This window comes from Schistocerca cancellata, chromosome 2, assembly GCF_023864275.1.
Source record: "Schistocerca cancellata isolate TAMUIC-IGC-003103 chromosome 2, iqSchCanc2.1, whole genome shotgun sequence".
Taxonomy (NCBI): Eukaryota; Metazoa; Arthropoda; class Insecta; order Orthoptera; family Acrididae; genus Schistocerca; species Schistocerca cancellata.
In genome coordinates, this window is record NC_064627.1 from 57,861,423 (window position 1) to 57,876,358 (window position 14,936).

General features: G+C 38.2%; 1 protein-coding gene across 2 annotated transcripts in view; it reads left to right on the forward strand.

Moving 5' to 3' along the window:
* LOC126161330 (gamma-tubulin complex component 5) overlaps positions 1 to 6,590 on the forward strand; it is a 147,319-nt gene extending 140,729 nt beyond the window's left edge. For both annotated transcript variants that reach the window (XM_049917089.1, XM_049917088.1), the window contains 2 exons: positions 5,340 to 5,499; positions 5,917 to 6,590. In XM_049917089.1, coding sequence (XP_049773046.1) covers positions 5,340 to 5,499; positions 5,917 to 6,011 — 255 coding nt within the window. In that variant the 3' untranslated portion in view covers positions 6,012 to 6,590. The remainder of the gene's footprint in view (positions 1 to 5,339; positions 5,500 to 5,916) is intronic.
* Positions 6,591 to 14,936: the final 8,346 nt, after the last annotated feature.

Consider the following 14,936-nt stretch of genomic DNA (forward strand, 5'->3'; position numbering starts at 1 on the left):
TCTTATTTTTTGCAGTAGTGTATTTGTGCATTGTTAGCTGCCCAACGTGGAAGACATGCTCTGTTGTGCTCGGCATGTTTTTGTTTTTGTGAGATATAAGAATGCTGCATTGTTTATCTTTGACGTGCTAGTATAGATTGTCACAAAATCAGCTAAATACAAAACCAGTGCATTTTGCATGTTTATTTACATTTATGTGTATAAGCTGACTTCTGGTATTTCTATTGGCCCAAGTAGAATCGTGAGCCAGTTAATTTCTTTCAAAAAAGTACACCAGAACCCTTACATAACATTTAAATGTATCAAAACTAGTACATGTGTCATATATATGGTGTATTTTCAAACATAGTGGGCTGCAAAAATCATGTTTCGTGCTGTGGCATCAGTTTGTGTTTCACATTTCTGTTTCATGTGAATTTAGCAGTAGTATCCTCATCCACAGAATTGTTCACCACAAATTTCAGAGTATATCACTGTGAAAACACACAAGTTTATGAGAATTCTCAGAATTTATGTACTTTGCACGTAACATATTTCATAGTAAATTGGCGTTTGTGATTTAGTTGAACATAGAAGTAACGTATCGTCTTATGTGTGGTTTTACCTTTCAACAGTAGTGTATGTTGACGGTGTTTATCAGAATTTAACACTATTTTCATGGTTTGTTAGTACCTATAAATTTGAACAAATTTCAGAAAGTTTGTTCGTACCTTCCATACCAGGTTATCCTGTTTTGTTAATAAAAAAATCTTGTTTTGTATAAAATTGCTTCAGTTCTTAAATAGAATTAGTAATACTTTTAGCTTAGTAGGTCCAGAAATTAAAATAGAATCAGCAGTCTTATTTTAAAGTTATTTATTTATGTACTGCTCTGTAAAACTAAGCATCAGTCACAATGCAGCCCAACACGAATGCTGTTCTTGAACATAAGCTGAGTTACTTAATGCTCATAAACAGCTGGAAATCATCCTGACTAATGTCAAATGATTGGAAACTGTTGTGATAGGTGTGTGCAGAGCACTCCCGAGAGACGTGTGTCAGAGATACTGAAGGTACAAGTAGTGTTCTTTCCTGTGGATTCTTCCACCTCTACAGGAAGAATAGGATCTATCGCCGCTTGTTCACCTGACTGTGAGTGGCACATCAGTGATAGGGCTCAGGGTGTTGCACCCATTCCAATAACCAGCAAGTCTATGTACTGTCTTCTACTGAAAGCAAAACTGAGTAATTGAGATTCACTTCACCTTTTGGGAAACCTGCTGTTTCTCCTGTCAAGGAGAGGCAAATGCAAAAGGGCAGGGTCTATTAATTGTGGGCACTTCAAACGTATGACAAAGAATGATACTGCTTAGGGAAATGGCAGCAAGGGATGGGAAGGAACACCAGGTGCACTGTGTGTGTGTGTGGCGCCATCATTCAACATGTGGAAAAGGCTATTCTGGCACCCATTGAGGGAACAGGTTGCTCCCAACTACAGATTCTGGCTCAAATCATAGAGAAGGTTGAGAGGATCAGCCTTGGTTACAGTGTTCCAACTAAACTCACAGTTTGCAGCACTGGGTGCAGATCATATATCCTCCGCCTCCCCCCCTGCCCCCCCCCCCCCCCCCCCCAATTAAGTAATTGATATTATTGTCAGAGGTGTTGAGAAACGGCTGAAATTGCTAAAATTGATACTGTGGAATTCATATCGGATTCTATACTTAATTTGTGGCCAAGTTCACCCGTTTGAAACACAATGTACTACAGATTCATGGAAAAAGAATGGTGCCCAGTACATCTACATTTACAATAATACTCTGCAAACTACTGTGTGGTGTGTGGTGGAGCTTACTTCTGGTACTGCTAACTGATCTCCCCTTCCCTGTTCCATTTGTGAATGGTGCACAGGAAGAATCATTGTTGGCAAACTTCTGTATTGGACGTAATTTCTTGAATTTTCTTGTTGTGGTCATTATGTGAGTGTCATTTTGGTAGACGTAATATGTTGTCCAAGTTTTACCAGAACATACTTTCAAAATTTCAAAAATGTATCTCTCTGTGATGCACAACACTTCTTTTGTAGGGTCTGCCATTAGTTTGTTGATCATCTGTATAATGCTCTCATGCTAGCTAAATGATCCCTTGACAAAATGTGCTTCTCTTCCTTAGATCTTCTCGAAGTCTTCTATTAATCGTACCTGGTAAGGATCCGAGACCGATGAATGTTACTCAATCAGTTGAACAAGTATTCTGTAATCCACTTCCTACATGGCCGAATTAAATTTTGGTAAGTTCTTCCTAAGGACCCCAGCCATGCATCTGCTTTCCCTACTATTTGTTTTATGTGCTCATTCCACTTAAAGTTGCTGTGGATAGTTACTCCTACATATTTTACAGTAGATGCTGTTTCCAGCAATGTGTCATTACTATTAGTTATACAGCAGTGGATTTCTTGTTGTTTGTGTGCTCAGTATGTTACATTTATTTAAGCCAAGTCAATTGCCAATCCCTACGTCATTCATCAATCTCGTGCAGATTATTCTGCAAATTGCTAGTGTCTTCTGGCAGTCATATTGTATTATACACAACTGCAGCATCTGCGAACAGCATTATGTAGTTTTATGTAGTTTCCAATATTTTATACTAGATCATTTATAAATATTGTAAACAGTAACGGTCCTATCGGACTACATAGGGGTACTCCTGAAATTACATTTACATCTGTCTATTTTGTTCCATTAAGGGCGGACTGTCAGTTCTATTTTCAAGGAAGTCTTGAATAATCCAGTTGCAAATCCAGCCCAATACTCTGTACACTTGTATTTTTTCACTAAACAACAGTGCAAGATCATGTCAAATCCCTTGATGTAGAAAAGGAACATGGCATCAACCTGGTTGCCAATGTGTACAGTGCTGTGGATCTCGTGCAGGAACAGAGCAAGCTGAGTTTCACAAGAACCCATGCTGATTTTTGTAGACGAGATTTTTGTCTTCAGAAACATCATACTATATGAGCATAAAACATGTTTCATAATCCTACAACAGATTGACATAAGTGATAGGGTGCCTATAACTATGTTCATCTGTCCTACAACCATTGTTCAAAATGGGAATGACCTGCACTTTTTCCTGTTGCTAGGTGTCCTTTGTTGCTCCAGCAACCTAAAATAAACTGTTGCTAGAAGGGGAGCAAGTTTTTTTTGTGTGCCTTAAAATACATCATTTGGTCCGGATGACTTCCCATTACTAAGAGGTTGTAATTGATTTCATGTTCCATTATGACTTATCTCAATATGTGCCGTTTTGGTGTTCATACAGTGATTGAAAGAAGGGACTGTATTACGATTTTCCACAGTGAAACAATTTTGGCAAACTGAACTATGTATTTCAGCCTTCTCTTTGTTATCTTCAGTTTCGGTGCCAGTATCCTCACTGTTTGACTGAGTAGATGAGTTTGAATCACTTACTGATTACATGTAAGACCAAAACCTCTTCAGTAGTTTTACTCGGCTTGGTTGGCAAAATTTTACTTTCAAAATAATTGAAAGAAAGCACAAGTCACACCTGTCGACAAGAAGGGAAGCAGATGTGATCCAAAAAAGTACTGTCTAATATCCTTGATATCCATTTGTTGCAGAATATTAGAAAATAGTCTGAACTCTACCATATTTTATTCCCTCAAACAGAATGACCTCCATGTAGACCTGCATGTTTTTCGAAAACATCGATCATGCGAATCTGAGTCACATCTTCCTAACATGACATCGTAAAAGCAAGGGATCAAAACAGTCATATTGATATAGTATTTCTTGATTTCAGAAAAGCATTTGACTCAGTACTACAACTTTGCTTATTTCAAAAGTATGATCAGGTGAGGTAACAACCAAAGTTTGTGGCTATTGAAGATTACTTGGTACGTAAGATGCAGCATATTATCTTGGATGTAGAGACATTGACAGACATAGAAGGATCTTTAAGTGTTTGGACTCTCGCTGTTCATGTTGTATATTGATGACCAGATTTTTTGTGGTTTATGCATTTAACTGTAATGAAGTACTGTCTAAAGGAAGCTGCAAAAATATCCAGTTGCATCTTGATAATATTTCAGTATGGTGCCAAGATTGTCAATTTGCTTTAAATGTTCAAAAAATGCCAAAAAAATAGTAACCTGTGACTAAAATATCGACAAGTCATGATTGAAATTGATGAACTGATATGTTGGTGTAACAATTTTTATGGATATGAGATGGAATGATCACATAGGCTCAGTTGTAGGTAAAGCAGGTGACAGACTTAGGTTCATTGGTAAAATACTACAAAATTGCAATCATTCTACAAAGGAGACTGCTAACAGAACACTTGTGCAACCCATCCTAGAATATTGCTTAAGTGCATAGAACACATACGAGATAGGACTAATAGAAGATATTGAACATATACAGGGAAGGACAGCACAAATTGTCAGAGATATGTTTGGTCCTTGGGAGAGTGTCATGGGCACGCCAAAAAAACTTAAATGGTGGATATTTGAGGACAGACAAAATCTATCTCCGAAGGCTTACTTGCACTGTTTCAAGAAGCAGCTTTAAATTATGAATCTAGTATTATACTACCATCACCTACATATCACTCCCATAATGATTGTGAGAACAGATTAGACTAATTGTTGTGTGCACATGGAAATTTAAGCAGTCACTCTCCCAGCTCTTCGCCGAGCGGTTCTAGGCACTTCAGTACAGAACCGCGCCACTGCTGAGGTCGCAGATTCAAATCCTGCCTTGGGCATGGATGTGTGTGATGTCCTTAGGTTAGTTAGGTTTAACTAGTTCTCAGTTCTAGGGGACTGATGACCTCCGATGTTGAGTCCCATAGTGCTCAGAGCCATTTTTCTCCCAGCTCCTCATATGTGAATGGAACTGAAAGAAACTCCAATAACTGGTGCAATGGGAAGCACTCGCTTCCATGCACTTCAGTGGTTTGCAGAGTGTGACTGTAAGATATAGATGTAGATTTGCTGGGTTAGAGGAGTCTTGTAAGTGGCTGGTGCACAAAAGGTAGTCATATAGAAGATTTGCCATACTCTTAACAGAATGCTAGAAATAACTTGAGCAGAATTAAGTTGTCTTTGACTGATTACAAAATATGTCGATCTTGTATGTTTACTTCTTGATCCAGAGTTGTTGTGAAGTTAGTATACTGGATGGTTGTGTTCATCTTTGTCTTAGTATTTACCAGTCTATTATAAATTCTAAAGAAGGGGTCTTAGAGTGTTTTACTTTTATTTTGGCAGACAGTCTATCATTACAAATTTGAAAAATCATAGTTTCATTTACATAGTGACATTCCTTTCTTTACAGCTGGTTACACTTGCATTAAAATTACGTGAAGTCTGGCTTGTGGGCTTGGAAATTGTCTCAGAAGAGCGACTTAGCAAGATGGGTGACTTGTACATAAAGTGCCACAGCCAATTGGGTGCAGTCCTACAGAATGCTGTAGATGCTAATCATGATCCACTTTGTAAGTACTTAGCATTAAGGAAAAGTTTCAGAAACAAGCTATGTAGCTTGGTAAGGTGCAAGAGAAGTAGATGCTCATTTAAAAAAAGGAATGAATAAATTCAGAAAGGACTAGCTCCATCCTTTATGTAAGTTAACTGAATTTTATAATCTGCATACAAAAATAAATAGCAGGGGCTTCATTGTAATGGATGCAAAGAAGTAAATTTTATTCCTAAGTTAATTTGCTGCATTTAATATAATGCATGGCTCATTGTGCTAGAGTTAGAGAAATGTTTGAAATAAAATTCCTGCAAATAATGCAGATAGTGCCAGCCATCCTTATAAGTGGCATATAACTTTCGAGAGATCAAGAATCTCACTCTTATAAATGTAGAGATTGAAACAGTGTGTTAAAGTTATATTTTCTCTTTTACAGTGACTCATTTAAGTGATGCTATAAACTCCACTCCACCACAGAAAAAAACAGTGGATTCAGGAGGAGAAGTAATTATGCCAGCCTGTGGCACATAATGACAATGACAGCTACTAGAGTTTCTTCAGCATGTGTCTAGTCATGAAATTCTCTCTCTAGCTTTCTAGCTGGTTGGATTCTGAGTGGTTCTTGTCCACAGTTAATTTCCATCTTAGTTACAGCAATGTATGGGGGATTAGGCTACATTTGTTCTTAAAAGTGTGCTAATGGTTGTTGAAATAAGTTTTTGAGGGTAATAAACAAAGTTGCTTTTGTTGTAGTTCCAAATCCTCATTATCTAAATCGACATAAGTTTAGTTGTTGGTTGCTCTAACAGTGAATCCTTATAAAACCCTTATGTAACAATTGTACTTTTAGGTATCTTTTGAATGCTGTCTGAAATGTGAGTTATCAAGCAGTTTTCAAATTTATGAAGATGTAAACAATCATTGGACAGACATGCTGTTCTGAACGCTACATGTACACATAGGTGTAAGAAACATTGTAAAACTGAATTTTTGTTCCTCTTATGTGTCAAAAATTACATACTGAGGTCAGTGATTACATTTTTTGTAAGAAAATATAAGTTATATATTTCACTGATACTGTTTATAAAAGAATGTGTTAATCCTGGTCATATTTACTGACTATATATTGGCCTTTAGCATTTGATGCTGTGTATCCTTCTGCCACATCCTATGTTCTCTGATGTTCCTCCTCCAGTTTTTTCCCTGCCTTCCATATATGTGACTTTTACTTTTTATTTTGCGTGTTAAGTTTTTCTAGTAGCATGTAAAGAAGAAAGATGAAAATTTCACAGCTTGACAATGAAAGTTTTCTTTCAGATCAGGGCACTTTCTAACATTTTTCTGGCATGTGAATTCTGAGCCTGATGTGTGAAAAATACCCTCTGTTGTTCCTATGATCTCTTTATTGGCATTAGAATTTTTCCCAATCAAAACTTTCATTAGATGTGCGCGTAGTTGTATGTGCCTAATCTATGAAGAAAGATGGATGTCTCAAAAATTGTACTTCTAATCCTTCAGTTTTCTCACCACCAAAGCATCTTAATGGGCAAGAGTGTTGTGCTAGTGAAAGATAATTTTTGCAGTTCATGCCTCATATAATCCATGTTTTCATTTTAATTTTTTGAGAATCCCTGCAGCTATTGTGTAAGACAGGGATACTGAGGACCTGCAGGATATCACAAAGCTGTTAAAGTTGCTAAGGATACTCACAAGGGACAATCTGTAGACACACCTTCTGATATTGTCATAGAATTTCCTCTTAACTTTATAGGTGTGATTGAGCACACAAAGATGATTGGCAATATGGCAAAGGGAATGGGGGGAAAATTAAGAACAACTGTAGAGTATATTTCTTATTGCCCTGCATCTTGAAATGGTTGAGAATTGCAAATGTCGAAACAACGTGGGCATCAGGCACTTACCAGTGGGATAAAACTTGTACCCTTAACATGTACAGACCATTGTTAGAAAGGAATATATTCCTCCTGAAGAGGGAAATCTCAAATATGTAGCCTAGAAGTGCAACATACACAACGTGAAACAATTTGGCGACTACAGTACAAAATGGCTCAACTGTGGGGTATAAATATTTGATAATGTTGCAAAAATGATCTGCAACATGTTACTTTGGAGACTAATGGGTGGTGGTGGTGGTGGTGGTGGTGGTGGTGGTGGTGGTGGTGGTGGTGGGGCGGGGGGGGGGGGGGGATGACACATTATGGGAAACAATGGATCTTGTGAATAATGGTTACTAAGTAAAAACATTAAAATCTCAATGGTGTACAAAAAAGAATACAGGATAATACATAAACATCAAATACTATCTACAAGTAGACTATTGTAATTATTCTTTTGGTATTCAGTGTGTAATTGTTGCATGTATTTGTCTCCCTACAAGGGAGGTGATTCCAGTTCCCTCAGTCATGATTAAATCTGCAGGTCCAAACTAGGTCTACAACTTATGGAAAATTTCCTGGGGATACAAAAGTAGTACTTCTTTCAGTATGATAATAAATAAAAAAAAATTTAAAAGTAAAAGCTGTTAATGTGTTGACTGCAATTTTTCTATCACAATTAAAGTTTGATAGCTAGTTTTGGTTTCTATCTTCAGACTGTTCAAAATATGAACAGGTGGCGAATAAGCACTGGAAAGCAACTTTAGGTGTAATCATGCAACTTGCTGCTGCTGCTACTACCAATAATTTTATTGTTATTTAAACAAACATTTTTCTGAACATGTCTCATAACATCAGTTTGTGGGTAAAGGAGAGAAGTGGCATGTGGAGGAAAGTTGTATATCGTCTTTTGTCCCCGTTCTCACTTTGGAAGCAAAGACTAATTACTGTTTTGAAAAGGATTGTAATGTGGTTCGTATAAAGTGTAGTACCAAGTGATGGGGTAAGAAAAGAATTCAAAAAGTATCCACTAGATGGAACTTAATGTTTTCTATGATTGAAAATTTTTGCAGCTACATCTAGTGATTGGTAATGCCACTAACTACGATGCTAGTACACTGCACATTTTAACAGCTGCAGATCTGATGTGAGGTTGCGACATTTTGTAGTTCCTAGAAGTAGCTACTCCTGAAATTTGTTTGGAAAAAAATTATGTAATTGCAATAATTAGTATGTTGAATATCAACATGTCTGACATGCAACCAGTACTGACTGTTGGGGAGAATCTGAAGAATAACATTGCAACAGAAACCAAAAAGAACTTACTACCTACGAAACATGTTAAAATATAAGCTGTATCGACATTGCTTGATCCTAGATTCAAGAATACACACTTTCAAGATGCTTTAGCATATTTGAAGGCAATCGAAACCATCAGGTATTTGCATGCAGGTGTTGGAAGGATTGTGTTAGTATGGGCAACATGCTGATACATTACAGAAAAAAAAAATTGGGAAACGAAATTTGATTTATGGACTGAACATTGCACAATAGCACAAGAAATGAATAATTCACGAACTGGATCAGCAGCAGACTTACCATTAGTAGTATGGTATTCTGCCTTACGGCAGGTCTTGTCATGGGTTAAGCCTCTTCCACTTTTGTCTGTCCATAACCAGTCTTTTCATTTCTGAATATTTGTGTCCTTTGACATTGTCCAGCATTTGTTATATTCTTTTTCCTCTTCCCCTTTTTCCCTCCACCATTCCTTCTATTCCTTCCTTCAATAAACAGTCCCTCCTCAAACAATGTCCAATCCAGTTCTGTTTTCTCTTTCTGATGACTTTCAGCATGTTTTTCTTCCCCAACTCTTCTTAATACTTCTTCATTCCTTACTCGGTCTTCCCATTTCACTTTTTTCATTCTTCTCCATATCCACATCTCTGGTGCCTCCAGTCTTCTTTCATCTTCCTTCCTCAATGTCCAGGTCTCCACACCATATAGTGCAATGCTCCAGATGTAACGTTTGGCAAGTCTTTTCCTCTGAACTTTGTTTTGTGGTCCACAAAATAATTTCTGTTTCCTCTTGATGAATCCTTCCCTTGCCATTGAAATTCTTTTCCTAATTTCTGTTGATCAATACATACATACGTACCATTACAGTTCAGTTATAATATCAAGATTGCTTTCCAGATCCTAAACAAGATCCATTAGAAGTAGGGAACATGAATGTGGCTTGGGGGTAAAATATAGGTTTTATTTAATGAAAATTAGAACATGGAGGGGCAGATTGTAATTTAAATTTGGTCTAAAATCAACTTCTTAGCTTAGTAGTTTGGATGTTTAATCATCACAGAATAGGGTACCAAAGAACCAATAGAAGGCATTATTAATATTTTTTTAAGTAAGTGATCGATGTATTTCCAAAATTTATGTCAGTGACAGAATTAAGTGCTGCAGTGTTATCTTTACAAATACAAACTAACAGGGAATTTAATTGGCTGGGATATATGGATTTACTGATTGTGCTTTGTGTATTAAAAACTTCAACTTCATTTTGCTTCTTTCTTTGCTAGAACAATGAGTTTATTAAGTTTGCTTTGTGATTCAGGTGCCTACTCATTAAATTTTTTATTTTGTTTTGTTTACAAATAAAAAATAAGAAACGGTCATGTTTTTATGAATTCACCAGAATGGCTAAAAGACTGAGGACTATTTGGTCTCAAGAATCCGATGAGGGTTGTGAAATGACTCACTGAGGCCCGAGAGCATCAGGCTTTAACTTGCACTTCGGCAAGTCCTTTCAAAAGTGAACTGCGATGTAACTTTGATCAGGAATGTTACGCATTATCTTGCTCCCGAGAACCCTTCACTCATAGAGGCTTAAAGTTACTTCTCTCAAACATAATATAAGTGGAAATTTCGATGGAAAGTGGCACAGACTAGTGAGTTTTATACCCTGAATCCCACTTATACCTAACAGTTTACCATTTCACTTTAAATGTGTAAAAGTTCCAGTCAGCTTATGTTGTGCAATAACAATACACAAAGCACAGGTTCAGATGATGCATTTTACAAGTGTAGATCTTAGTTTCAGTTGTTCGTTGCACAGCCAAATCTATGTGGCTATCTCCCATGTTAGTAAAGCAAATGAGCTTTGTTTATGTCCCCAATCTCACTATGTTAAACATTGTGTACAAAGAAGCTTAGTAAGTCAAAAATAAATTCCATGTATGAAGTCTCAGGCACAGCTATAAATAAATAACCAAGCAACTCCAGGTTTCTCAGGTTGTTGCTTAATAAATACGTAGGTATATTTGTATGTTCCTTTTTACACCATTCTGTGAATTCATTATTTAAAATGTTAAAAACATATATGTTTTGTGGTCAGTTATTATCAGCCATTGATGATTAACTGGAAATAAATATTGATTAATCACCACATCATCATCATCATCATCATCATCATCATCATCTTGTACAGTTTCTAGCCTCTGGCCATATCTGTATGGAACATAGGCCTCTCCATCATCTTCTGTCTTGCCACCACCTCTCTGTCTTCACCTTAGTCCAGTCTTCTCCTTTCTTCTGGACACATTCCTCTACTCCTTCCAGCCATCTGTCTCTCGGTCTTCCTCTTGGTCTCCTTCCAGTTTCAGCTCGTGTATCCTCCTGGCTATCCTCTTCTCCTCCATTCTCTTAACGAGTCCATACCATCTCAACCTGTCTATCTTTGTCACTCCAGTATTATTTCTCAAGAATTTCATCTCACTAGCTTGTTCTTTGCTTTTCTCTCTTCCTTACATAACTCAGGAATTCTGATGCATATGTCAGAATCGGGACATAGTATGACCGGTATATAACCTTTTTACTGATTTGGGGTGTATCCTTGCTCCATATCAGGCTTCTGACACTCTTCCGAAATGCTTCTGCGTTTCGCCCCCAGTTGTTTATTTCTGTCGTTTTTTCCATTTTCCTGTATCAGGCTTTCTAGGTACTTGAAACTCTCCTCAATCGTTCCCCACCAACTGTTATTCCAGTTGTTCCTCTCTCCTTCTTTCTTGTTGTGATAATCATCTCATGCTTACTTATACTAAATTTCATCCCATATTCTTGGACTGTTCATTCCCGTACGTCCAACTGCTCTTGTACCACCTCCTCCTTACTCCCCCAAATCATCAGATCATCTGCAAACACCATAGCTTTCATCTTCCTTTCGCCAATTATTTGTGCTACTATACTCATTGTATCATCCAACACTACAATGAAGAGTAATGGTGAAAGAGCACTTCCCTGCCTCAAGCCATTCTTCTGTTCAGTCCAAGCTGATCTCTCTCGTCCCACTTCCCCACAGCTCACACTTCCATGGTACATTTCCTCTATCCTCCAAATAATCTGTTTTGCTACACCTCTGTTCTCGAGGGCTTTCCAAAATTTGCTTCTACTTACACTGTCATACGCTTTTTCACTGTCCAGAAAGGTCATTAGTAGATATATTCTATATTCATAGCGCTGTTTCTGCAGTTGTCTTACAGCAAAAATTAGATCCACTGTGGACCTTCCTGTTCTGAAGCCATATTACCCTTATCTGATTCTTCCTTCTAATTTTGCCCGAATTCGTGCTTCCAAAATTTTCTCAAAAATCATTGCACAATGACTCATCAGTGTTATCCCCCGATAGTTCTTGCACTCTTTTCTATTTCCCTTCTTAAAGATCAGGACAATTATTCCCTTCTTCCAGTCTTCTGGGATCATCTTCTGTCTCCACACAACTTCCATTAGTTGATATAGTCATTGTATCCCCACCTCTCCTGCTGCTCTCACTCTCTCTACACTTAGCTTATCCAGACCTGGTGACTTCCCTCCCTTCATCTTGCCGAATGCCTCTTCCACTTCTCCCCATGTAAGGTCTTTTTCTATTTCCTGTTCCTCCTCTTTTTTTCTCCGTGCCTTGTTCCTCCTCATCCAGGTCTCCATTCGGGCTCAGGAGTTCTTCAAAATACTCCTTCCACATATTTTTGAGTTCCTCCTTATTCTCTACAACTTGTCCATTTTTTTTCACCATTCAAGCATCATCTGTCATACCACTCTTTCTCTCACTTTTAATCATTCCATGTAACACCTTTTTTGAACCTTCACTGTCCTCCTCCATCATTTTGGTCCATCGTTCCATCCACTTTCTTCTTTCCTTCGCCACCATTCTTTTTGCTTCTTTCTTTCTTGCCAGATACTCTTCTCTTGTCTCTACTGTTCTCTTCTGAAACATTACCCTAAAGGCTCTATTCTTCATCTGTACTATATCCTTTGTTTTATCATTCCACCATGGCGTTTCTTTCCATATCTTTTTCTTGCTTGTCCTCCCACATATTGCTTCCGCCGCACTTACTAATGATCCCTTGAATCCACCCCATTCCTCTTCTACCATTTTTGATTCATCCTTTGGGATGCTTTCCTTTACTACTTGTAGTTTTCTTTCTTCCTCCTTCAACTTCCATACCCTTATGTCTTTCCTGGTTTTCTGTCCCTTTGTTATCCTTAGTCCCTCTCAGGTTCATTACCAGCAAACAGTGGTCACTATCCAAGGCCTCTGATGGTATTACCTTAATGTCAATGATGTTCTTATTCATCTCACTATCTTACAGGAAGTAGTCAACTATCGACTTTCTCTTTAAGTCTTGACTGTATCATGTAATCTTGTGGCTCTCCCTTTTCCTGAACCAAGAGTTGCCAGCCAGCAAACCATTCCTTTGACAGAGTTCCAATAGTATTTCACCTTCCTCATTTTGGCAGCCCCAACCCTTTGGTCCAAGCACACTTTTGCAGCCTTGTATTTATCTTTCAATGTGTGTGCTTAAATCCCCCATTACTATCATATTCTTCCTTCCCATCTGCTTCTGCATTTCCTCTTCAAACTTGTGCTTCTCCGACACTGATGACTTCAGAAGTTAAGTCGCATAGTGTTCAGAGCCATTTGTGCTTCTCCTCAGAAGTGCAACCCATCTGCGTCGCATACACTTGTATTATATCTATGGTCATCCCCTTGAGTGATATTTTGGTCTTCATCATCCTATCACTTATTCTCTTCACTTCCTCTTTTAACCCACCTCTTACTACTATTTCGACTCCATTTCTCCTTCCCTCCTCATTTCCACTCCAGTAGTCGGTAGCCTTTCCTCAATTCTCTCCTTCCTTCTCCTTTTCATCTCATTTCAGCTAACCCCAATAGGTCTAACTTCCTTCTTTCCATCATGTTACCATCTCCTCCACCTTTCCAGTCAATGTTTGTATATTTAATGTTCCAAATCTTAAGTCCTTGTTATAGCCATTTCGTTGTCGATTAAATCCGACCTTTCCGATGCCCGTTCTATTTTTGAAAGCAGAAATCATAATTCACTACTAGCTTACTGGGCCTATGATAGCTTCACCAGAGCCCCACTAGCCATCACTTCTCACAGTTCATGTAAGACCTTCACAGCTACCATAACAGTCCCGGGGCTCACACAGTCCCCACTGTACCTTGCTCCTACAGGCAATCCCCTACTTCATGCCATTGCTCATCTCTCATGACTTGGACGAGGGATTGGACTTGTGGGAGACTTGTGCCACATCAAACATCCTTAATGTACAAGCAAACAGTGCCCAGTTGACTTAATTGGAATGGTATTCAAATCCTGAGGACTGTTCTATAAACAGTATTAAGATCTATGTTGGAAATTACTAGAGAAAGGAAAAAAAAAAGTATAGCAAATCATTGGGTCAGTGAACCTTCTGGGATAGAGTGGAAGACATATAACAAAGGTTGCCCTAAAAGTAATGCACAGCATTTTTTTTCTCAGCCGAAAACAATGTTACGAATGGAAAACGTTACTTATGTATTATATGAAGTCTCCTGAGCGAGTGCGCAAAGTTTCTATCACTTCCAACAGTTTCAAAATGGCATCTGTAAGTGACAAACGTTACAAGCAATGTGCTGTCATTGAATTTATCGCTGTAGGAAAAGAAACTGTGAGGAATATTCATGAAAGCTTGTGCAAAGTCTATGGACCATCTGCTGTCAACAGAAGTCAGTCACTGGGCACAGAGGGTGAGGTCATCAGAAGGTGGTTCAGCGGAGCTCTAGGATTTGTAGTGGTTGGGGAGACTAACCACATCTGTCATACCTGCCATGTTGCAGCGAGCTGATGTTGTCGTTCGCAAGGACAGATTAAAGGATGCCATTCGTGGAAGACATTTTGAGGATGATTAGGAGATGATATAGGTAGTGAAGCACTGGCTGCACAACCAGGACAAGGACTGGTACCAACAGGGCATATATGCCCTTGTTTCGTGCTAGAGGGAGACCATAGAACAGGATGGAGATTACGTGGAGAAATAAGGTGTGTAGGTAAAACACCATTCTTTCGTGTGTGTAATTCTCATTATGTTCAATAAAGAATTGTTGAAGAAAAAACAAAAATGTGGTGCATTACTTTCTGGGCAACCCTCGTATGTAGTGAAAATTAAGTGGAGGTGGGTGGGATGATATTTCAGGCAAATGACTGGTAGACAGACCAAGGATGTT